Source organism: Nannospalax galili, unplaced genomic scaffold (assembly GCF_000622305.1).
Source record: "Nannospalax galili isolate Female #2095 unplaced genomic scaffold, S.galili_v1.0 scaffold241, whole genome shotgun sequence".
Classification (NCBI taxonomy): Eukaryota; Metazoa; Chordata; class Mammalia; order Rodentia; family Spalacidae; genus Nannospalax; species Nannospalax galili.
In genome coordinates this window covers 1,396,549-1,422,309 of record NW_008345602.1, presented here as the reverse complement: position 1 = coordinate 1,422,309, position 25,761 = coordinate 1,396,549, and the positions used below count along the sequence as shown (strand labels likewise).

Sequence of the window (25,761 nt, the reverse complement as noted above, 5' to 3'; positions counted from 1 at the left end):
ATTCCCTTAAAATCTTCTGGTCTTTTTGGTGTCTGTTGTGATGCTTCCCCTTTCATCTCTGATCTTGTTGATTTGGATTTGTGCTTTCTTTTGGTTAACTGGGCTGAGCCATTTTTTTTTTTTTTTCAAAGAGCCAGCTCTTAGATCAATTGATTCTTTGTACTGTTTTTTGTTTGTTTGTTTGTTTCTAATTCATTAATTTCTGCTCTAATTCTTGTTATTTCTTCTCATCTGCTTGGCTTGTGTTTCATTTGTTCTTGCTTTTCTAGAGTCTTTTTCAATGTTTAGTCATTTATTTGTGCTCTTTCTGACTTTTTAATGTAGGCACATATTATTATATACTTCTTAGGACTGCATTTACAGTGCCTCAGTGGTTTTGTTCTGTTGAATTTCATTTAGATCTAGGAATACTTTTACTTCTTTCTTAATTTTTTCTTTGACTCTCATCATTCAGAAGTGTGTTGTTTAATCTCCATGAGTTTGTATAGTGACTAGGGCTTCTTCTGGTGTTGATTTTAAGCTTTATTGCATTGTAGTCTGATAGAATACATGGGATTATTTCAATTTTTTGTAGTTGTTGTGGTTTGTTTTATGTCCCAGTATATAGTCAGTTTTAGAGACACTCCCATGGGTTGCTGAAAAGAAAGTGTATTCTTTGGTGCTTGGGTGGAATATTCTGTAGATGCCTGTTAGGTCCATTTGATGTATAGTATCATTTTATTAAGAAGTCACTCTGTTTATTCTTTGCCCAGTTGACTGTCTAATGGAGACAGTGGGGTATTGAAGTCCCCTACTATTACTGAGTTGGGGTCAATCTGTGTCTTAAAGTCCTATAGTACTGTTTTCATGAAATTGGGTGTATCAGAGTTTGGTGCATACATGTTCATGATTGTAATATTTTCTTGGTTAATTGTTCCTTTGATCAGAATGAAGTGACCCTCTTCATCTCTTCTGATTAGTTTTAGTTTGAAGTCTATTTTGTCAGATATTAGAATTGCCACTCCTGCTTGTTTCTTAGTACCATTTTCTTGGAATATTTTTTCCATCCTTTCACCTTAAGGTAGTGACTATCCTTGAAGGTGAGATGAGTTTCTAACAGACAACAATAAGATGGATTTTGTTTCTTCATCCATTCAACTATCCTGTGCCTTTTGACTGGGGAGTTCAGGCCATTGATATTTGAAGTTATTATTGAAAGATATGTATTGGTTGCTGTTATTTTGATTAGTTTGTGTTCTTTATCTAATTTTGTGTTTCCATAATTATACCTTCATTTAGTTTTTTTCTGTTGCCTCTTGGGTATTGTTCCTTTCTTCAGAATTTGTATTGCTTAATGTATTCTCTGAAGGGCTGGTTTGTTGGAAATGAATTATTTCAGCCTGTTCATGTCATGGAAATTTTTTCTTTCCCCTTCAAGTATAATAGAGAGTTTTGCTGGGTAAAATATTCTGGGTTGACATCTATGTGACCAATTCCCATTTTAGAATTGGGACTACTTTGGTCCAGACTCTTCTGGCTTTCATAGTTTACTTTGAAAAGTCAGCTGTAATTCTGATGGGTTTTCCTTTATATGTGACTTGTTTTTTCTCTTGCAGCTTTAAGTAGTCTCTCTTCATTCTGTACATTTAGTGTTTTTACTAAGATATGCCACAGGGAGTTTCTTTTCTGGTCCTATCTATTAGTGTTCTATGTGCTTCTTGTACTTGTACGGATGCCTTTCCTTAATTTGGGGAAATTTTTCTTCTATAATCCTGTTGAAGATCTGGTCAATACTGTTTATCTGAGAATCTTCTCCTTCCTCTATGGCTATGATGTATAAATTTGGTCTTTTCATGGTGTCCCACATTTTCTGCATATTCCATTCCTGTTTTCTTTTAAATTTTTCATGTTCTTTGTTTGAGAGTCTAATTCTTCAATGCTATCATCTCATCTTGATACTGTTTTCTATTTCATTCATTCTATTGGTGAGGATTTCTCTTGTCTTTTCAAATCAGTTTATTGAGTTTTTCACTTCCTTCTTCATTTCAGGCTGAGTTTTCAATATTTCTATCTCTCTGTGAATTCAATCAGAAGTTTATCACTATCTTCTTTTAGTTCTTTGACTTGACTGTGTGTTCTTTAAACTTGTTGAATTCTTTGATCATATTTATGATTTTTTTTTAATTCTGTGTCCTGGGTTATCTCTAGGGGGTTCTCATTGTAGAGTTCTTCTATAGAACTCTACAATGGTGGTTTGGTGGGAACATGTTCTTTTGATTTTTCATATTATTTTTTGTGGTGGTTTTGGCATGTGGATTTCTTTTGTTGTGATTCTGGTATGAAATTCAAAGCTTCCTTTGTTGAGTTGGTCTGGTTCTGTTTATATTATTGATGTACCTTGGTTGCTTTCTGATTGGTTATGAAAAACTGTTTGGTCTAGACTTCAGGTTCTCTCTTTGGATTTTATATTGGAGGGATCAGATAGCTCCTGTCAGGTTACTCAGGGGCTCTCCAGGAGGGTGAAGCAACTGGGCCTCACTAGTCAGGAGCACTTCAGAAGCCTCAGATGCATAATGCCAAGGTCCAAGGGGAGGAGTTGGGAGGTGGATGTACTGGTCCCTACTAGTCAGCAGGGAACTGTAAACCCTGCAGCAGTGGGAGGGACTGCTGATGGTCCCAAAGCAGGGAATAGGCACAGTGCAATTTGGGAAGCTCATCCATCAGAGGCTGAGTCAGGTGCTCTTAGGTGGTCTTCAAAGGTCTGGGCCCTACTAGCCAGCAGGAAAGCCAGGCCAAAACCCATATTTTTGAAAGTACCAATTTTGCCACAGGCTAGAGACAAAAAGAAAGGCATACCTTTATGCCTGTGTAAATTCAGTCTTATTTCCCTCTGTAGGTATATTTCTCCTCTAGTTTGTCAGAGCTGTCAAGCCCGTGTTCTAAAGCTAGGATGCTAGGCATTATGGAAAACCAGGGGGTAAGCAGGGGTCTTGGAGTGTTCATCTGCTCTGTCCACCTGGTTAGGGCTGACCATCAGAACTACTTGCACTCTCTGCTACTACTTCCTACTAATAGAACCCAGAGCTTTGCTTGTGCAGAGCATGTGCTCTACCACCAAGCTGTAGCCCCCTCCCTCGCTGGCACCATTGACTGTCTTTTCCCTGTAGGGTTTGAGGCAGTTCCAGCTTCTCATAAGAGCTGTGGCCTGAGAAAAATGAAGTCTTCCATTACTTATAACCTCTCAGCATTTCAGAGGAGAAAGGTTGGCTATGGCTGCCAAGATCCAGCAAATATTTGGTTAGCTTGGGAAGAATGGGTGCTCATTTTCCAACCCTCACAGATTTCTGTATGCCCAGTTTCTTTTATTAAAAACATTAAATCCAGAGATAAAGTCAAATGGCACTCCAGGCTCTCAGCATTCAACTGTATCCCGGGGAGCAAAACCCAGGATTTAAACAAAGAAAAGCTAAATCAATGGGACTCATGAATTTCCTCTAGGAACAGGACCCGAGGTAGCAGAAGAGCGACCAGAGTGGCTCCTATCCTTTCTCTGAGTGGCTCTTATGGGATGGGCTGGAGATGGTCTTTTAAATGACAAGGGTCAGCACACTATGGCCCACAGGCCAAATTCTGCCCCTGTCAGCTGTCTCTTGTTTTTGTACAACCTATGGATTAAGAATACTTTTTAAAAACCTTTCAAAGTAGTTGGAAAGTTTAAAAAATTATGACATGCAAAAATGAGAAGAAATTCAGATTTGCATCTGTAAATAAAGTTTTATTGGAAGACAGCCACATCAGCTCTTTTACATGTTGTCTACAGCTGCTCTGAGCTGTGGTGACAGAGTTGAGTAGGTGAAAGAGAGTCCAGATATCCCTCCAAATATAAAATATACACCATCTGGCTCTTTGCAGAAGCAGTTTACAGACCCCAGGAGCAGAGGATGAAAGACTTAGTCTCTCTGTTATCTGAAGTAGAAACTATAAAATATATATGCACAGTGAAATAATTATAAAGCAAACACCTGGGTACCCTAACATTTGAATCAAGAGATAAAACATTGTCCCTCAGTAGCCCAGCAGTGTCCCAACAGCTCTTCCCAGCCAGAGCCAGGCCTTTGTGAGATTTCCTGGCTGTTCTTTATCAAGCTACCACCTAAACCATGTTGTTGAATTTGGCTTGTTTTGTAAAGTAACACTGAATATTCATGTTTGTATGTGTTTCTCTTAATGGAGTTTGTGAGGCTATTATGTGGCTATAGTCCTGTCACTTCCTTTCCCATCTGCCATTCACTATGTCACTTAGGCAAGGCTCACCGATTCATTCATTTTACTGTCAGTGGACAGTTGGATCATTTCCAGTTCAGAAGTACTGTGAACAACATTGCTATCACCCTTTTGTATCTGAGGTTTCCTTGATGTCAGACTGTTTGTAGAGTGGAATTGTTGGGCCCTGGGATCTACCCACCTTTAGCTCTCCTACTTACCACACCAAGTTATCCTCCACAGGGTTGGCCAAGTCCTATCTGTAGCAGCTGTTGGCTTTAGGAAGCTGGGGAACTCCTCACATCCTGTCTGTCAGTGTCACTTCTACTTCCAGACCTTGACACAAAACAGTGCCTGTTCCCTGACCTCAAAGAACCCAACAAGGTATCCGGCTATTGTCACTGTCTTTTACTCTCTCGTTTTCCTTAAAAATCATTCTCATGTCTTCAAAAGATAGTGAGCAAGCCAGGTTTCTATCATGCTCTTTGGAAGGTATATTTCATTTTATTCAGAAAAACATTTTGTTATGTCTTTGAGAATTTCATATTATGTATTTCGATCATCTTCATTCCCCCAACTCTTCCCATCCCTACCTGTCCAACTTTGTGCTCTCATTTTTTTTTAAAAGCTCAGTGAGTCCAATTTGGGTTACCCATTAAACCCTTGGGCGTGTGGTCAACCTATCAGGGGCCCCACCCTTAAAGAAAACTGACTCCTTCTCCCAGCAGCTACCAATTGCCAATTGCTCCTAGCTAGGGGATGGATTCATACCCACCTATCTCCTCCATACTGGGATGACTGCTTTGTGGACACAACAGGGTAGTTTACATATGAATTCACAGCAGTGGTGGCAGCATACACAAGATCTGCTCTAGCCCAAGTCATTTCATTTTTTAATAGCTGAGTGTGGCTTCAACTTTACAATCCTACCTTTGTCTCCTAAGGGCTGGGATCACAGGCAGGTGCCAGGCTTCCCAGCTGAGACAGGAAATCTTGTAAGTTCAACATCCTCCCTCATGTATTAGGGCAGATGAGACAGCACACTAAAGGGTGAGGTGGTCTTCTAATGATCCCAGGGCAGGATCCCAGGGCAGGAGGCTCCCACCAGGTATCAAGGATTCCGTTCCTTCAAAGACACTGATGCTGTAGGACTTTTTCTCTGCAAGGTTTTAGAAAAATAGGGCTGAAAAGCCACTTCTCCTGATACTAGCAAGCTGGAGCCCCAGCACCTGGGGTAGCTGAGTACTAGGGGCATTTCTATAACACAATGTAGCACTACATTGAAAAGGCACAAATAAACCCACAGCCCTCGCACACATTTATCCAGTTTGTGAAGCAGATTAATAGAATAACCAATAAAACATGTATAAAAGCTTTAATTAAATGTGATGAAATAAAACTTCATGTTTTATTTATGGACACTCCCAACATGTAAAGGATTCGGGGAGACATTCATTTTTGCTGCCATTTCGTCCTCATATCTATAATTAAATCCAGGCTGCAGCTCTGGCCCAAAGCAATGCGGCATTTTAAAGCTGGCCTTGGACATCCCCCCTCCCCAATCTGCTTTTAATTATAATTACCATCCCGAATACAGCTGAGGCTGGTGACAGAACAAAACAGAACAATAAAACAAACAAACAAACAAACACTGGTTGCCATTGTGTTTTAAAGCGACGCTGAAGGAGGACTCCAGGCGAGAGGGCATCCTCTGTTTCCAGTTTTATTCTGTGCCAAGTACATAATCCCTTCATTTTACTTTTGACATAAAAAAAAGGACTTCATGAAACAAGACAAAATAACTTATGATTATATGAAACATAACTGTGACAAATCGCAAAACTATACATATTAATAGAAAAAAGTGTACCTAATTCTTTAAAAGATTTATGACAATAAGCACCAGATGTGCCTCTACAGTAAAATCGGCCCCATATCCAGTATGATATACGCAGCTCATTTCTCTACGTGAGTGTACGGAACTATGTACAAGAGCCTGTGTGATTTATGGAAAACAGATTTCCACCCCCCCCAAAGTGCTTTATGTCAGCAACATTATAGAGGATGCTTCACTGTCTGTACAAAATAAATCTCTTTTTTCCTACACTCACCATTTCTCCTATGAGTTTGGTTTTTCTTCTCTTTCCTTTCCTTACTTTTTTACTTTATCCACAGCAAAAGAAAAGGAACTGCTGAAATTCTCTATCACCAACAAAAAGTGCCATTGAGAAATGCTGCTATAAAGTAACATTGACCCAAACAGTCAAATAAAATACCAAATAATGAAACTGAACACTCTGGTGGCTACTGTCAATACCTCAAGGCAACTGGGAAGTTAAAGTCCTGTGATGGGGAGGAAAAGAGTAAGTCCCATTCAAAACTGGCCTTAGTGACTAGTATGCTTGTCAGCTGGTAGCTTTAAGACTGGACACAAACAGCACTCAGTGGACACTGTGCTCAATGGACACCATGCTGTGGACTACTGAACACCTCGTTTTCAAATTTAGAATCACCTTCACCGCATGGTAGACATGTGCGTAAGAGAACATACCTCACAGGACCAGTGACTGTTTAAATTATATTTAAATGCCAATCAGAGGCTAAATTGCAACTCGTGCTTTGACACAGTTCCTTGGGGACTTGTGACAACGGATAAAGCAGTGAGATGTCTCTAACATGCTGATTTTTTTTTCTGGTTTTTAATGTAATGGGATAATTGGCTTTGAACTGTGCGTTTTCACAGGCACCAGTTTTTATTATTGTTTGTGGTTTTATTTTTAAAGGTGAATGAGTTTCTGTTTGGATGTTTATGAAAATGGTTACATATCAGGACAAAAAAGGCCTGGGAGCAGAAGGGAATGATGTCTGAAGCTCTGTTTTCATTGCTATGATACACTGGTGAAAGAATGTAGGACAAAGTAAGCAAGGGACACATTTTAAGCTGAGGAGAAATTCTAGAATCTAGTGACAGCTCGAATAATCTGAAGGATTCTGGATGTGTATAACTCGAGGCCTCAGACCACTGGCCATCAGGAAATACTGGAGAGCCTGAGAGGGGCTGTACTGGGCTGAGCTCACAGCAGATCCCTCTGACAGCATGAATGTCCCTCTGGGGCAGGTCCTGAAGGTTCTGCCAAGGAGGGGTGGTGCTGATGCCACCTCGTCATCCCTGGATCCCTCCAGCAGGAGAGGCACCATGTCAGAGGCTACCACGAGACCAGAGCCTGGCTCACAACATCGCCTCTCCACCTAAGAGGAAGATGCCATGTGTGGTTTCTGAGCTTCTCTCTCTTGCTCTGTCCTCCCTTTCTCCTTCTATTTTTTATAAAGCCACAAGGTAGAGTTCACAATTTACCTGCAAAACTGTGACTTTTCACATGTTCTTTCTTATCATTCAAATCAGATATGTTTGGCGTTCCTTGTAAAAGCTTCAGGGTTTAAGAATAGATAGACATTTCTCCGAATAGAGCAAGGTCTTCATTTTTTTCTAGAGTATGACAGAGGACACATGAAGGTTCCTATTGACTAAACCAGTGTAGCATGCGTGTGTCCTTGCTTAGACCATGTAAAACAACACCCAAGGTCTACAAGAAGGATGACAGTTTCTAGCAGCCCTAGAGCTCACCTGTAGAGCAATCCTGATGTGCTTTCTTCTTTAACACACAGCAGATTTTTATAAAGTGGGAATTTAAATTTTTGCAGACTCAGGTGTCTGCATGATAGCTTTCTCAAGAACACAGCCTCTTCCACAACACTAGATAACCAATGCTCTGTAAGAATAGAACCCACACTGGTTCTTTATCCACCTCATTCTGTGGCATCTTGGAACATTCTACCTGAACAGTGGAAACGGGTAGAACCTGACTGGGGGGCCAGACTCAAGGGTCCATCTGCTGGGATACAAACTATCAGAGAACCTCAAAGTCTGACACTAAGCTGATCAACTGTCTTGTTGAAGGTGACAACTATCCCACTCTCATAAAGTGTTTCACTTCTGTCCAAAAGCAATTTTAAAGAGAAAAAAGAACCTGAAATGTGAGTAAACTAGAATGTTGGAACTGACCAGATCTTTTGGAGTTTGGCCAATTTGTATAGCTAGTGCTCTAGGACACTGGATCTTTTTTCTGAAGGATTTACTGAAAAACGACTTCTTATTCAAGCCTGATTGAAAAAACGGCTACATGTTCTGTGAAAAATTCTAGGCTTTCAACCAGAGTTCCAGAAAACCAAATTGTCAGGAAGGTGAGAAAGATGCGAAAAATAGAGAGGGAGCAGTGTAGAGGAATGTGTGTACAGGGCATCAACAGTGACAAAAGAGGGGAGCCTCTCAAGGAACCGCACAGAGGCCATGTAAAGTAACTGGGCAGCAGGCATCGCTGATTTCTGAAGAAAACCCCACATACGATTCCATGTGTGCCGACTTTCATGTCTCCCAGTCTGTCCCAGGTATAGCACCAGACCAGAGGCAATGCATGAACCATTTAACTAACAGGATTTTCAGGGTGGAGTCATTGAGCAGTCAATACATGAGAGTTCTTGCTACAATACTGGGAGTGGACGTGTGTGTGTGTGTGTGTGTGTGTGTGTGTGTGTGTGTACACGCATAACCATTCTGTTTCCCTCAGATAACTGCAAAACTAACATTTCAGGGTTGAGGCCTGGCAGAGCTACAGCTGTGACAAAATATATGTATTTGGGATAATTAAAATGGTAATGATTTCCACCCAAAGAACAAACCTTTAAATATGTTTTCCTTTAAAAGTAGATGTAAATAGTAAGTCTTTAAAATCCAAAAACAAAGTAGGTTGCCAAATATAAAACCTTATTTTGTCATTGGAGGAACATCACAAAGCAACTGGTTAGCATGAGGGTATGTAAGACAAGCTGGAAAGCCAGTTTTAAGAGTTGAAACCACACCATGCTCTGGACACGGATTTCCCTCATTGTGCATGACTGTGCATTGCCCAGTCAGGAGGAAAAACCCCGGTAAGGCAGCGCACACTTCATCTCTGGTAACTGGGCTGTCCTTCCTTCTTTGGAGTCTTCAGCAAGTGTTACCCCTTGTTCTTGTGCACGTTCATTGGTGTCCTTTGAGAGATGACAGTCAGGAAGTAACAGATATCCAGTAGAGTGACACTCTAAATTCCCTTTGAAATACAGTCCTACTGGTTACCAGGTCCAGCAAATGGAGAGAAAAAGAAGCAAGTGCAAACATTCCTGCAAAGCCAGCCCTTGCCATCCTTTCTGCCTTCCAAAGACCTAGTGACCCTGCAGCCTCCAAAGATTTGGTTGACATCTTTCAAACAGCTTGTGAGAATATGAAAATAAGAGGTGGCAAGGGACTCAGAGGCCCTGCATGTGCAGCTGAGGCCAGGGAAGCTTTTAGCCTTCAGTATAGACAGAGGAGAGCTGGCTAGGACAGCGGTCCACAGCGCTGATCTGCAGGAACGGGGTATCTTCAGGCCCACTGCGAAGAGAGTCCCCAAAGAGGCTTGAAGAACCTGAAGGCAAATCGTACACTGGAAGAGAAAGAACACAGGCAGTCAGTCCCCGCATTATGCAGCCACAGTGGCCATAGAGTGCAGCAATGCTAAGTGACCAGATGCTAGCTACAGACTAAGGGGGCAGTAACTGGGGCTTCAACCTTCTAGCGGGTCCATCCTTAAGGAACTAAGTGGGGAAGGAGGCTAGCTTGCAGATAACTAGCTAAAATGTGGCAACACGAAATTCAGCCTTAGGGGAGGTAAAAGCAAAGCATTCTAGAGAGGTATGAGGATGGTCTCAAAAAGGGGGTGACAGGTGAGTCACAAAAAAGAGTGGGATCCACCGATGGAAAATGAAAGAATATTCCAGAAGGAGGGAACAGCTAAGGCAGAGAGGGAGGAGGATGTGGGGTCAGGAGAGTTGAGTATGGGTCAGGATAAGAACAAAATGTAGGAAAATATGTGCAGGCATTTGGATTGCTCAGAAGTCACAGGGTTTCAATGCTTTACAGAGAGGAGAGTTTGTTCTCTACATGACTGGAACTAGTTAAGGTATTTCAGTTAGAAAGCGGCATATTTTATATCACTCAGATTCAGCAGGCAATTCCTAGAGATAAGAATGGCGAAGATGAGGAGGTGACTTAGGGAGACTTGTTGGAAGGACCAGCCACAGTCTGAAATGGCGGGGGGGGAGGGAGGGAGAGAGAGAGAGAGATAAATACATGTACACTCACATGTGAACATGTGTGTGCAGGGATGTGGAGAGAGAGAGAGAGAGAGAGAGAGAGAGAGAGAGAGAGAGAAGGAGGCTGGCCCCCATGCAGAGGGGCTGCCAGAAGGTTGCGGGGGAGGTAAAGACAAGAAACATTTCAGGGATAATTCAACAATATTTCATATGACCAACACTACGTCCTACCTGCCTAGTCTCTCCTTCCAGTTGGTTTGAGTTCCTAAGTCCTAGATACCCACCTGTAATGCCTGAGTGTGTCGAGAAGGCTCTGTGGAAAACGTCAAATCCAGCCTGGCCCATGGACGTGGGGACTAGGCAGTCCTCGAAGGAAGGCACCACACTACAGGAGCTGCTGGGCGGCACAGTTCTCTGGGAATCGGGGTAATGTGGTGGGCAGAAGGTCTGCAGCTGCCCATAAAACCCTGAAATACAAGTGTTGCAATGAGCTACTTCAGTCTAGTAGGACAAAATGCCTATATGTCTCAGAACACCTGTGAAGTCCTCTAAGCACACACTGGGAATGCATGGCTGGCCTGAAGTTCATAACCTTAGCATTCCAGGCTTGGCGGCTGGGGCAGTTTTAGAGCAAATGCAGAGGGGCTGCCAGAAGGTTGGCGGGGGGAGTAAAGACAAGAAACATTTCAGGGATAATTCAACAGTATTTCATATGACCAACACTACGTCCTACCTGCCTAGTCTCTCCTCCCAGTTGGTCTGAGTTCCCAAGTCCTAGCTACCTACCTGTAATACATATATTTCAGAGCAAATATACCACGCTCTTCCACTAGGATATGCATGCATCTTTCTTAATATCATATACCATGTGTGTGTATACATATGTGTATATATATATATATATATATGTTTCCACTTGACAAAAACCTACAGATTGCTCTTAACAAGGCCCACCATAGAAAAGCAGCATAGATCTACCTGTCCATCTTTTCAACCCTTAAATCTTCCTCGTGATTTTAAATAGGTGCACAGTACCCTATGGATGGACACACTGCAACTTACTTCACTATTACTGTTGTTAATCCTTTTAGTGAGAAAAATGGAAGTGAATAGATAGTATAATATATAAATGAGGGAAGATACCTCAGTGCTTGAAAATAAGCACGAACCCTTTGATAATTCTATTTCATTTCTCCCCTCCATTTTTCCCATTCAATGGTATTTTTCTTGATTTCCCATGTGATTCTTTTCTATGAGCCTCTCAATCTTCCATGATTCTTTACCTTTTTCCTCTCTACTTCATGATAAGTGTGTATCAATGGATTATCTTCTGAGAGTGTAATATGTAAAATATAATGACGCAGTCGCCTTTCCACACTCTTGACGAGAGCTGTGGCTCGGCTGCTTTCCACTGTATCTGTTTCCTCAGTTGTAAAATGTGAATGACGTTGTCCACTTCGCAAGACCATTGTGCAGATTAACTGAGTCACTGGATAAAAAAGTCATTTTATAATGTTCTAAAGTGCTTTAGAAATGTCAGTTATTATTGATATTACTATTCTGGTTTTTTAACGGAAAAATTGAGGGGATCAGTAAAGGAAGTGCTCTAGAATTCCTTCTGCAAACACTAACTCATGGAGAATGCAGAACCAATTCATGGACTTTTGAGCCTTGGTCCTGCATGCCTTCTACCATCAGAGCGGCCTCCTCTTAAGACTTGAAGGCTCTGTGCTTTATTAAAGAAATGTGAGGCCCTGTCAGTGGGTTAAGTGGTGCTGATTTGTTCTTCTTAGCTTTCTTTAAAACCAGGGAACCCTGGCACATCTACCCTACTGTACTGAAAACTCTTCTTATTTCTCATTTGGAATTTCAAGCAGGCTATTAAATGCTTGGCTCACCTTGGCTGAGGGCTATTCTAAAGTTTCTGGAAATGTCACCAAAGAATGTGTTTACCTGCTCATAAACACACAGACCCGCCCAGTAGAAACTTATGATCCAAGACAGAGATCAAATGCAGATTTATGCACAGGGCATACCCACAGTAGAATAATATTTATATATATTTTATAAGGATCAAAAGATAACATCTGCGTAAGGTTTGGGAAGAGTCTATCATAGTCAGTTTAGACTAAGAAAACACCTATGGAAAGTCCATGCCCAAGCAGAGAAGAATAGGAAACTATGATTTCTGTTTTTTATTCCCAATGGCTTTTGCATGCTTTTAAGAAAGACCAGCAAAGGATGCAAACAAAGCACTCACAAATACTCATATAATTACCAAAAGGAAGTAAGTAAGCCCTCAATTAATGAAGAAATAGAAATGAAAACAAGAGCATGCTATAGTCTACCTATTACATTGGCCAAGATTTCTCAGAACCATTCTTAGAGCTAGTGTTTACTGGTGAAGAAGGTACTGCTATTTAGTGTTATTCCACTTTCCAGTTCTTTGGGTGAACCATCTGACCGCCTCTAACTAAAAGTATACTGAAGTAGTCATACTCTTGAACTTTACTTCCAAGAAGAAATCCTAAAAGAATATTCTAAAGAGTGTAAATTCTACTTAGAGACAGCCATTTCAACACTAAATATGTTACCCTAACCAGAGGTCAAATGGCCAAACTCAAGAGAATGGTTAGACCAGAGAGTGGCCGTCTTCCATGATGGGCATATTAAAATTCCTGAAACAGTGTTAATCAGGCATGTTTAACAATATGGTTCAGTTATCTTTTTTAAAAAGGCAAGAAATAGTGTTGAATATTATGAAAGATCAGTTATGTGGAAGGTTAAACATAGGATAAATATGGCAAAGTACTTCATCTTTGGTTGTCTCTGGATATTTTATTTTGCCCCTATGTTTTCCTAGATTAAAAAAAAAAGATTTATCTGTTTTTATTTTTTTTATATATTAATATATGTGCTGATTCCCAGGGAGGCCAGAAGAGGGCACCAAATCCTGGGGCTAGAGTTACAGATGGTTGTGAGCTGCCACATAGGCACTGGGAACAAACCTGGGTCCTCTGCATGAGGAGCAAGTGGTCTTACCCACTAAGTCAATTCTCCTGCTCCAGTTTTCTCTGATTTTAATAGGGTGAAGAATATGTACTATGGAGTCGGACTGCCTGGATTCAAATCTTTCGTCAATTACATACCAACTGCATAGTCTTGATTAATGATTTTAGTCTCTTGGTGTCTCAGTTTCTTAATCTATAAAATGGGATTAACTGTAGTAACTACATCTCACTGAGTTATTAAAATTACATGTTATTTACATATCATATAATTTGATAATACAATTATGTTTTTATATATCTTGATATAATTTATGTATGTTTGCTAAATAAGTAAAATTACTTTCTACTATAATGTAGTTCTTGAAATAAGATAAGCTTGATTAAAGGAAATTAACTTTTCAGAAAGATAAGAAGTCTTTATTAATCAAATATATGAATGGACTTATAATAGTCATGTGTAAATCCCATTTGGGAATTAGGATTTGATTTATATGTATATATTTTTTTGATTTATTAATTTTTATTTTATGTGTAGAAGTGTTATGCCTGTATGTGCATAAGTGAACCCGTGTCATGCAGTGCCCATGGAGGACAGAAGAGGGAATCGGATCCCCTGGAACTGGAGTTATGGACAGTTATTAGCTGCCATGTGGGTCCTGGGATTCAAACCTGGATCTTCTGCAAGAACAGCCAGTGTTCCAAAAACATCCAACATTATGGAACATTCTTGGCCCACTGGAGACATGAGCTCTGGTTCCTACATCTGACAACTAAGTGACATGTGTCATGATTTCGCCATCTGCTGCAGTGGGGTTCCAAACAGCAACAAGTCCAAGTGGTTTTAAAGAACCAGAAATTTGAGCTGTGTGGTTTGGGTGGTCCCTTAGACTGATCTTGACTTTGGGTACCTGGTAATCAGGCACATGTAAACGTGGCATATCCTTCAAGAAGAAGTGGCTATCATGGTCCATTAGAATATGCTGTCTCCTGAGTAAAACAGACATGCACTATCTATAGCTCCATGCTGGCTCTGTTCAAATTTGTCACCGTAAATCCCTTCACATCCCTCCTTAGTGTAATATTACCCTTCCAAGAAGAGAAGGCATTTTTCACTGAGCTCCCACGGCTCTACGAACAGGAACATCACTCATTCAGGTGCAATGACAGAGACACTCACTGGCCTTTTGTGAAAACGGATTCATTCTTTTTCCTATCGTCTCTGCAATTTCTGAGAGGGAGCAGAAATGTCACACGCCTTCAGTTTGCATTCTGGTGCTGTGATGTGTGTAAGTTTAAAAGGTGTGTGATGTGGTAAAATACACGCTGTGATATTCAACCCAGCACTCTGGGCTCCATCTGGGACTTAAGGGGGAGAACAAATGAGACAGATCTGGTTTGAGAACCTGTCAAAACCAGAATATCTCCACAAATATGTTTCATTACTCTAATAGCGAGCCCAGGAAAAGAAGCTCCTCCTTATTAAACTCCTCCCTTCAGGTAGCTAGAACAGAGAGGCCAAATACATCGCCGTGGATGGCTGTGGTTAGTCAAATCAAAGTGTTTTAACATATCCTCCTCCTAGGACTATTTCCATAAAATTAAAGCAAAAAAAATTTTTTTTTAATTTTCCAATAGGTTCTTGCCACAAACCTAGAGAAAGCCTAACATTTTCTGATGAATGGCTCCTGTATCCAGTAGTTGGATTTCATACAGCAAATCTGGAAAGAACATGACTTCTCAGACCCAAAGCAAAGTGTTAACATATTTCTGTGAGCATAAAACCTAAGTGAGGGCAAGGCCAGCCAATCTGCCAGTTAGTCTGTTAGCAATGGTTATCAAGTGCTGGTTCAGGTTCTGTTGGAGTGACCAGAGAAACAGAAGATAGTATCTGTCCTTGAGGACTGATAATGGTGTTGGACCAAGGACACATATAGAAACACAAATTGACAAGAAATGTCAGTTACTTACAAAAATCACCCCTCCTTCATTTTGGAAGTTATTTTACTTCCAGGAATGGAAGACAAAGGATTTGAAACTCATCTCATTTTACCTTAATTGCAGCTTTTTAAAAGATCAAGAAGAATCATTCCTTCTAGCCTCAATTTTGGCAAGCTTGTTTTTCTTTTTAAAACAAACTTGCTTTTCTAATTATAAAAGGACTGGGGGCTAGTTATAACTTTAATATAACATTAATATAAACAATGAATGAGAAAATTACATTCATTTACATAGTTCAGAAATGGCCAGGCATATGCCTACAAAACTTGAATTCACTCCCACCTCCCACCCAACACATACCACATACATGACTAACGGTGAGGAGGGGGGAGGGGAGTGGGAGAAGGTAGTGGGAGACAGTGAATATGAGCAAGGACAGTGATACGTATGTGTGGAAATGTCATAATGACATCCATTATTTTGCATGCTGACTAAAAATAAATATGTATAGTTATTTGGATCCTATTTTCTTCTATAATGCTGTGAATTTCTTCATGTATCATGTACCACAATTAAAGTTTTTCTCCAAACTTTGTCACATAGGGTCACCGATGTCTGTTGATGACAGGTAAGATCAGAGTTCATGGTCCCTCCTGCTGCTAAGGAAACTGGGTGCTGATCCCCTTCTCAACTGGAAGAGGAAGTTAGAGAGGAATAGCATGACTAAACAGGTGAATGAAAAAGTGGCGTCTAGGACAGTGTCGGCCAAAAGAACTTGCCTTAAGAATGGCAATGGCTGTTCATCTGTGCTGTCCAACACAGTAGCTATATGTGGTTATCAAGCATTCAAATGTAGCTGGCACTGAGGACTGGCTCCTATTCCATTTTAATTAAATCACATTTAAATAGTTACACATGGTTCATAGTACTGTATGAGACAGTGTAACTCTAGATCAATCTGAATTCCCAGACTTAACCAACCTTGTTTCAGGAACGTTTCTGATTACATTCTTGTAAGAAAAACACAGGATCTACCAAGAGTTTAAATAAAAGTCAATAAATTATTTTAGTCTTTTGGCCTTCAAAATAGGAAGTATATTAGACTACATCTGTTTGTTTCTTACACACCACTTCAATCATTTTGGAAGGAACTGGAGTATAAATATATTAGTAAGTAAACAATAGTCACTCAACCCCCTACCCTCAAGAGGAAGAATATTGCTTTAAGCTGAACTCTAGGGTGTTCACTGCTTCTAGAAGCAACAGCAATAGAGGGAAAATTATGCCACATATTTTCTGTGATCTGTACTATGAGCCTACCTCACTATGCACATGGGGAGTGAACGTCACAGGTAGGTCTCCATTCTTTAACGTGATGGTGTGTCATAAAGAAGGCTCTATTCAACTATATACCTTCCTCGATGAAGAGTCCTACCAGCAGTCTGTGCCTTGCAAAGGTGCTAAAATATGAAGTATACTGACTGTTTTTGTTTGTTTGCTTACAGCTTGGCTAACAGAATTCTTATTCTCCTAGATGGTGATACTAGGAACAACCACTAAACTCTGGATTCTAGACGTGCTAGATGGATAGCACTGGGATTAGAGACAGATGCATGCTTGCGGTAGGCTCAGCCTGAACCACGATAACAACCCATAGCTACCTGGCCCACATGGGACTGCAGGAGCTCCTTACAGCCACCAGGAGCTCCTCACTGGTGTGACTTAATCAGGCTCATCATTATCCTTTAAGGGGCTTCCCAGAAGCAATGCTGAGAGCAATCACTACTTCTCAAACCTCAGCATCCAAGTATTCCTCTGACTTTTCAAAACTTTTGCAGTGCTGGAGATGGAACCTAGAGCCGTGTACATGTAGGTAAGTGTCTCCCATTGAGCCCCATGTCCTGGGCCCTGGGCAAAATGCTGACTTATGTGTGTGCTTGCCATTGCTGCTGTTGTACTTTTGTAAAATGAATGGATGGACAGTGTCTACTCATAAGGTGATCACAAAGATGAAAGAGAGATTGAAAGCGATCATTCAAAGTCAGTCGATGGCTTTTGCCTGACACACAGTATCACTTTCCATAAATATTACTTTTCATCTTTCTTTGCCTGTTCTTCCAATAATATACACATTTCAGTTAGATACTCCCTACTTATGTGGTACTTTAGTGTTAAGACACCTTAAAGAGTCCTATTTGCATAGTCATCTGACATTTCTTTTTTGGAAGCAGGCAGTTCACACAGATATTCCCATTTACAAACAGAGATTAAAGTGGAACTGTTGAACCCCTCACCTCTGTAACTGATACATACAGAGATGAAAGAGCTGTTGTTCTTTTCTCCATAGTGCATTCAAGATACAAAGAATGAACCGAAACAAAGACTTGACATGGTTTCCTTTGTTTGACCTTGCCTATGGTGACAGGTCTACACGGGAGACCCCCAACCTCCCCGCTCTGCTGAGGATCAGTCTTGGTAGGGACAGCCTCCTGCCAGTACTAACCAGCTCATACCTGGATAAAAGACTGAGCTAGGTCAATGGCAGAGGCCTTGCTAGAAGCCTCTTGGTTTTTTTGGAATGTTTTTTTGCTAGCCAAGGGAAAGAAGGATGTGTATTTATAAGCTTTACTACTCTAATTATTTTTCTGCAGACTATAATTTTGTGGATTACTTTAGGAAGTGTAGAATTTTGGCCCTAGTCATATGATTGCTGCATATGTAGTGATGTGGATGAGCTCAAGTGATGAACGGGGGAGGGGTCCAACCAGAGCCCTACAGATAGGGCTACATAAAGGGTATGCAGAATTCAACTCTCATTGGTTCCTGGGATTTTTTCTTTTCTAATACTCCGATGGCTTTTTATAGATTGCCCTGGAGATCTTTGACATTCTGCCTCTGAGCAGTTTTCAAATACCTCCTATCACTCAGGTCCAAGAAAAGGAAAGAGGGGTTATCTGAGAACCAGCTGGACTTCCTACAAAGTTTTTCTGTGAATCTAAAACTGTTTTAAAAAAAAAACAGTCTTAAAAATTAATCATGATCTCCATGTCATACAGTTTCTCCTCTCAAAAATATGTTCCAGAAGGCACGGGGCTCATCCAGGTTTTTTACTGTTGTGTTCACAGCACTTAGATGGGGCTCATCCAGGTTTTTTACTGTTGTGTTCACAGCACTTAGAATAGCAACAGGTATACAGTAGACACTCAGTAAACACGTGCATGACAGGAAACCCACATTATTCTAACCATAAGGTAAAGGATGGGCATTCTTCTCTCTAGAAATCATTTCACTGAAGAGACACCTACAGCCCTCAGCTCTCTGCACAGTAATGGAGCATCCCGGGCTAACCCGCTCACACTTTGATCCCACTGTGCAGTACTCGGTTGTACTCAGCACTGGGATGCAGTCATACAGTCGAATGGGGAAGGGTTTGTTTACATCCAGAGCTTCTGCTTCCTGGTGAATTAAATGACTGTTGTAGGGGGTACAAGGGTCAAAGCAGGTGAAGAAGTTCACCAGTTAAAAATAACTCTGAGGATGGGGCATCCTTCTTCTGACTTCTTCCTGATGGCTCAAACCTTCCCTGCCTAGGTTACAGCTCACAATCACCGACAGCAGATGAGGAATCTCCCCATTCAGTCACAATAAGGAAGTCTCCAAAATAAAAATTTTGAAGGAAAAGAAGAGAAAGGGACAGAAGAGGAGAGTAAGATAACTATCTTTACATCCCTTGGCTCTGCTCATTTCTTCTCAAATACTATTACTCTCTGCGATTCTTTCAGGGACATTCACCTTCTCCCTTTGAGCACCTTCTGTAAACCATGAGATTACAGAATCGTTGCCAATTGGGCAACAATAGGTAAGCATCTGGTAAAGTGCCTAAAGACCATCAAAGTGTAGTTTTGGGAGGGGTCACGTGGTCTCAGTCTGAGTCCATGTAAGTCTTCTCAGAGAGGGAGCCTGAGGAAGTAGTTATTCCTTAATCAAGTGGTCCTTTAGTATCAAGATACTGAAAGAATCCTCCTCACAGAGCCATCTGACATTTCTCTTTTGGAAGTACAAAGTTCAAACAAATGTTCTCATTTATAGTCAGACACAGAAGCAGAGGGATTGTTGACTGCCTCCCCTTGTAACTGATACTCGGTTTATTCTACACAAATAAAAATGGGAAAGTCCTCCAACCATTTTAATGTTTCTAAATAACTAGATACATGGAATGACTTATGAATCTAGCCTTTACCTTAATGCAAATGAGCAGCAAAAGAATAACAGCAATTACACAACCACATACTAAGCCCAGACTCTTACTGACAGTCCCTTGCACCGACCTTTCCATAGAATATCTGCTTAGTTTTTTTATCAGCTACTTGGAGATCTGTTCTAAAGAGGGAAGGAATCGAATACTAATTTTCTCAGAGACAAGCACTGACCTAGGGATTGTACATAGAAAATATTCATACTTACTATAACCTTTCAGTTCAACATAAGTACTGATGACTGAGGGGTACTAGGACCTAAAGCAGAACAAGTGAAATACGGTAAAGAATGAAGATTTTTATTTATCTGCTCCTTCTTTTCACAAGGGTCAGCCTAGTTCTCCATAGCTTTCAGGCCATACAGCATGGTTGAACTTCCTTGGATGGGAAGGAGGAAAGAAGTTGAAAACTATTCACTTCCCCAGACACAGGCAAACCCTTCCTTTGGGTGTGAGGGGAGGGTATGGCTTCTCTGGCTTCTCTCCTTGGGGACTAGGTCAGAGAGTCCTAACAGCACTAGTCCCACCTGGGCAGTTCTACTGAACTCACATGTTCCTGGGTAAGGAAGACTTAGAGAGCCGGAAACACTGGAAGAAGGCCCAGAAACCCGTGTGTTTAACAAGGAATAGCTTACACTATCATTTGCAAATTTAGAACCATTTGAAAATTTTCAAATGAAATCACAATAAAGTCAAAAGCTCTGATTCCATTTGAAATGGGGATCAGAGCTCTTCCAAAGGCCATCTTTTCCTTTTAGGCTGGACTATCCTTTCTGCTGAATCTTGGAGCTCTAAGTGACCTTGAATTACACTCAGAGCAGATATCAAGATGATTTGCCTGACTCCCTCCGCTGGTGCCTTTCTCTCATATGTCAGGTCTTGGCCAAGGTGAAATTACAGAACCTCATTTGAATGCTTCAGAAGTCTCAGTCCTATTAACTCCCAATCTTGTGGCCTAGACTTCTGTTGTCTAGCTGTAAACAAACCCCTGCATTACAGCTGCTCTACTGACTAAGAGGGACTCCTTGCATCTCTGAATCCAAGTGTGTGATTATACAAATTTCCAGCATTTCCAGTCCAAGAGTGAGATTAAATCTGGGCTGAAGGTAAAAGAGTACTGACATCCCTATCTGTGTGTCTGAGATAAGAGAGTGGGTATTGTGTTTTTGAAACCTGACAAATGTCCCCAGATCTCAGAATCCCTCTCAGCTCTTTCTACTGGCCACCAGAGAAGTCAATTCGGTCCTTTCTCAGAACTGGGGACAGTGACTGCCAATGTGGACGATCCAATTTGTGATCCTCCATCTCAGCTCTACCTCACTCACTGAGACACCTTCCTACTACCACTTTGGGGGGTCAACACTGAAGAGTGCATCCAGCTGACAGAGGCCTTTCTTTCTTGCTTAATCCCTTTCCACTGCACATTAAACTTTCATATTCAAGTTTGCATTAGGCATCCCTAAATGTGTAAAGTCCTGTAGTCAAAAACTTGATGACATGATTCTATTGACAGAAGGAATATTCTGACTGTTGAGCTCAAAGCCTCTGCTTGAATTGTCAAGAAACATAATGATGAACTGGAGAGATGGCTCAGCAGTTAAGAGCACTGGCTGCTCTTGCAGAGGACACGGGTTCGATTCCCAGTACCCTCATGGTGCCTAACAACAGTCTGTTAACTTCAGTTCCAGGGGATCTGATGCTGTCCACCAGCAATTCACCAAATGGGTGCACTTACATGTATGCAGGCAATATACTCATACACATAAAAATAAAGATAACAAAATATTTTTTAAAAAAGAAACACAATTACTACCTAATATCACACACAACACCTGCTCCTTAATTAAATACAGGCTCTATAGAGCAATGGATTTTTGTTTGTGTTTTCCATTGATGTAGCTTTAGTAGTAAGAACACTAAGAAATGAATATATAAGAATAAATGAATGAATGAATAAAACCACACCTAGAGCTTTTGGTGAAAACATTAATGGCAAGAAGGAACACAACTGAGCTTAAGGATTAGGAATTAGGCCCCTATATTCAGTGGTTTATTGGAGTTTGAGACAATACTGTGATTTCCCTTTCTATCAGTGAATTTTCTTAAAAGTAGAAGAATAACTAAAGTGATAAAACAAAATATGATGGGCTCCGTTCTGGTTCAGTTTCTGTTGCCATGATGAAACACTCTGACAAAAGGGGAGAAAAGTGTTTATTTGTTCTCACTTCTGGGTCACAGTATGTCATTTAGGGAAGTCAAGGCACAAACTAAGGCAGGAACCTGAAGGCAGGCTACTTGCTAGTTCATGCATTACCCTTGACCACAGAATTCACTCACAGCCAAGGAAATACAGTAGAAACCATGGACTAATGTGGCTCACTCAAAGGCTCATGCTTGGCTAGCTTTCCTGTGCACTCCAGGACCACCTACCTGTCTAGGGAATGGTGCTGCCCATAGGGAGCGGGTCCTCCTATATCAATAACAATCAAGATAATCTCCCACAGACTTTCGCACAGGCCAATCTGACTTGGGTGATACCTCAACGGACTCCCTTCTCGAGTGACTCTAAGTTGTGTCAAGTTGGCAGTTAAAGCTAACTCAGACAGGCTCTAACTTGGGGCTGCTCTGAGTCACTCTTTTCTAATGGATGCCAGATAGGCCATGAAACCTGAAGACAGAAAGAAAAAGTGGATTGGAGAACTGAGCAATTAAATTCACTCACCAAACATCTTGCATTCTTTCAGGAAACCATTACAACTTTAAAGAACTTATATAACTACTTTCTCTCCATTTCTAAATAGGTTAACAATAAATTTCCTTCTTTCCACACAAGATTATAATGAAGAGTTCTTGAGTGGTTTCTATATAGATAACCATACACTGATTAAAAACAAACAAACAAACAAACAAACCAATGTCTATAAGAGTGAGCTCTAAAGCACAGATGTGAACATAAATACAGGGGCTGCCACGAACCTCACTGGTGTTGAGAAAACTGCTATGTCAGCCCTGATCCATAGATACAAAGGGTCTTGAGTAATTACGAGACTGACTCAGATTCCCTGAGTCATGTTGCCATAATGATGAGGAAATTTGAGAACTTGCTTTGGGATGTGTGACATAAGGTTGGGCTTGGTGAAGAAATGCAGGATGGGAGGGGCTGGTGGTTATACTTCAATCATCTAGAAAAATGCCTAAATGTTTTCACTTCACCACACTTGCAACTTATGCCTAGTTCTCAAAGACCTTGCAAAAGAATGAAATGGAGGGTTTAGTCAGAACAATTTGATTAGAGAGGGAAAATTCCTGGATCTGAAATGAAAGAGCTCTGACAATTGTAGGTAAACAAGAAATTCTAAGGGAGCCAGGATGGTTTTGTAACATGGAGCTACACTGAGAGAAGCTGAACCAGGACCCCATCAGGCCACTTCTGGGATTCTATTTTTTGTTTTCTGTTTTATGAACACAGGGAACGTGCTACCAGTAACTCAGATGCTCCCAAAGTGTAGTTCCTCATTTTTCCCATTTAAGGGAGCTTTATCCATTGCTCTTCACATTTTCCTTTAAAACTATCAATTGTTTATCATATGTACAAAAGAAAACTGCAACTAAAAATGAAAGAATCGCAGATAGCTATCAATCAACACATCAATCCCTAGGAAGTTAGCACAGCCCTTAAAATAGGGTGATAAGAAAAAAAAAATCATCAATTTTTTCCCCCAAAGTTCCATTCACTAGAGGCCAAATGTCCTGAGCTTCAACTACGAAAAAGGATATTTCCTTCTGAAAAACTGTTATTACTTTCTCAAGAGAATGAAAAAACACTTAATCTATAATAGAGTTCCTTAAACACTTATCCAAAGGCGTTTTTAAATTTTGTGACAGAGAAGTCATAATAGCTAATGAAATGGAATTTTTTCTAGATATTTCCTTCTCTTCAATACATTTTTGAGTTCCAATTTAAAAACAAAGTGCTACCCTGCAAACAGTAACAACTTGACAGGCAGGTGAAAGAGCAGGCAGGTGACTTAAATGATGTAGAAACCAAGTCCTAGTTTCTGTCATTGATCCCTTATTATTAAAACCTCCCTTAGTGCTCAGCAAAGACAATAAAGATGTTCAATCGTGTTGCTAAACAAAGAAAAAAATTTAAGTTACCCATCTTCGCTGTACAAATTGGCAGCAATTAAAATAACATCTCGTGTGTGTTGATGGGTCTCTGATGTCTCTTGGTTAGAATCTACTAAACCTGGGCCACTTTTGTAAAGACATCTATGGAAGCACCTATCTACCTCCAAAATGTTTATACCCATTAATCCAGAAAATTCTCCTCAGAAACATTTCCTGAGAAAGTATATAAGGGGTATATAAGTATCCATATAAACATTTGTAGATATATGAACATAAAGAAATTGATAGAGCAGTGCTAGGAAGAGCAGAGCAGGTAAAAGGCCCATTAAAACAGGGAATGATTTTAAAAGACGATGGGACATACAGAATGTCTGTGAAGATTATACAGTTACAAGAACTAAGGCACACATCTATGTACACTGACTTGGAAGGTAAAAGTATGTATTTTGCAAAGTTAATTTTTAATTGCACACAACAAAAATGCAAAATACAGGGCTATTTTGTGATAAAGCATATATACATGCATGTATATGTAAAAATAATGTGCACATATTCATTTCTGTAAGTGTTTTCTAAGACTAAAAGAATGCTTACAGATCTCTAAATAGTCATTACCTTTGGGGCCTGGAATTGGGTCAGGCAGATGGCTGGGAGGGGCTTAAGCTCTTTATAAGCCTAAGAACTCTTAAAGAGAAGAATATGTAAAGCCTTTTCTGTTATAGAAAAATGAGTACAACTTTAAGCTGTGGCTGAACAGTGCTAAGAGTCTGGAAGTCAGGCTTGTTGCTTTAGTAATTGGGCTCCCAAAGTTTTCCCAGCATGCCTGTGAAGACACGGTGCATGTTACACAACTCCTAACTGGTCAAGTTTTTCCACCAAAGATTAGCAGCAGAAGAGGAGACTGTCACATGTAGCAGGTGACAGAGTTGGGAAAGAGCAATAGAGAAAAGCAGAGGGAAGAAATGGCGGTTGGTAGATGCAGATCTGCGCTGCTATCCAGTATGTAACCTCATAACTCTATACTGAAAACCAAAAAATGCTTTTGAAGCAAGGGATTTGTATCCCTGGGACACTGGAAATGCTTCAAAATACCCTCTTAAAACAGAAGCACTCATGGAGAAGGAAGGGAGTCCTATATTGAATGTACCTTATGGTCCAAGCTTGGGATCAGATTATTCTATTTCCTTTGGGAAGAGGTCTCAGGTTATTGGTCAACACTACCGATCCAGAGAGGGAAGCTAGAGAATAGGCAGGAAGTGCCAAGGGAAAAGGGGGACCCTGACACCTGACAGCGAAGCATAACGGCTACGCAGGGTCAGCCAAATCATTGGCCCCAAATCATTTTCTTCTTTCTATTCATTCATAGTTAATAAAAAAAATTGTTAAGCACTTACTATGTGTAAAGCACAGTGGGATGATTTATTCCCTGTCCTGAGTAAAACTTGGCATTTAGCAATTCAGTCACCTTAATATTCTTATTGATAGATGAGCACATTAATCTGGTGGGCTTAATCTATGTGATTGGGTGTGTGCTCTCACACGTCTGTGTGCTGATACTTCAGATGTTCATATTGCATATATAGATTCCCCACCATTCATTTCCATAATCCATTACTCAGGCAGCAATTCTGATTTAAGATGGCCATTTTATACTCCCTCCCACAAACCCCATAATGTTGAAATGCTGACCGCACCCCACATACACACCTAAATTTAACTTTATTTTTTTTTGGAATTAACGCACTGTCAAAATTTATCAAGTGCTACTTATGTAAAACTGTTCGTGGGCTAATTTTATAGTAATTAAGTATATGAGAGTAATTACAGATTTCTGGAATCTAATCATCAGTCCTTAGTACTGTAGAGGCCTTAATAACACCATAACTGATACCAAAAATGATTCCTGATTATGACTGCTGATGATAATATCCAAAAAGCGTGAAGTATAGGCACTGGCTCATTTCTTCTGTAAATAGAGCACAACTTTTTCAGCAAAGCCTATGACAATTTATAATC

General features: G+C 40.5%; 1 protein-coding gene across 3 annotated transcripts in view; it reads right to left on the bottom strand.

The window, feature by feature from the left end:
* Positions 1–5,949: 5,949 nt before the first annotated feature.
* Positions 5,950–25,761, bottom strand: part of Glis3 (GLIS family zinc finger 3) — a 475,006-nt gene continuing 455,194 nt past the window's right edge. For all 3 annotated transcript variants that reach the window (XM_029567629.1, XM_029567628.1, XM_029567630.1), the window contains 2 exons: positions 10,695–10,877; positions 5,950–9,761 (listed from right to left, as the gene is read on the bottom strand). In XM_029567629.1, the coding sequence (XP_029423489.1) occupies positions 9,625–9,761; positions 10,695–10,877 (320 nt within the window). In that variant the 3' untranslated portion in view covers positions 5,950–9,624. The remainder of the gene's footprint in view (positions 9,762–10,694; positions 10,878–25,761) is intronic.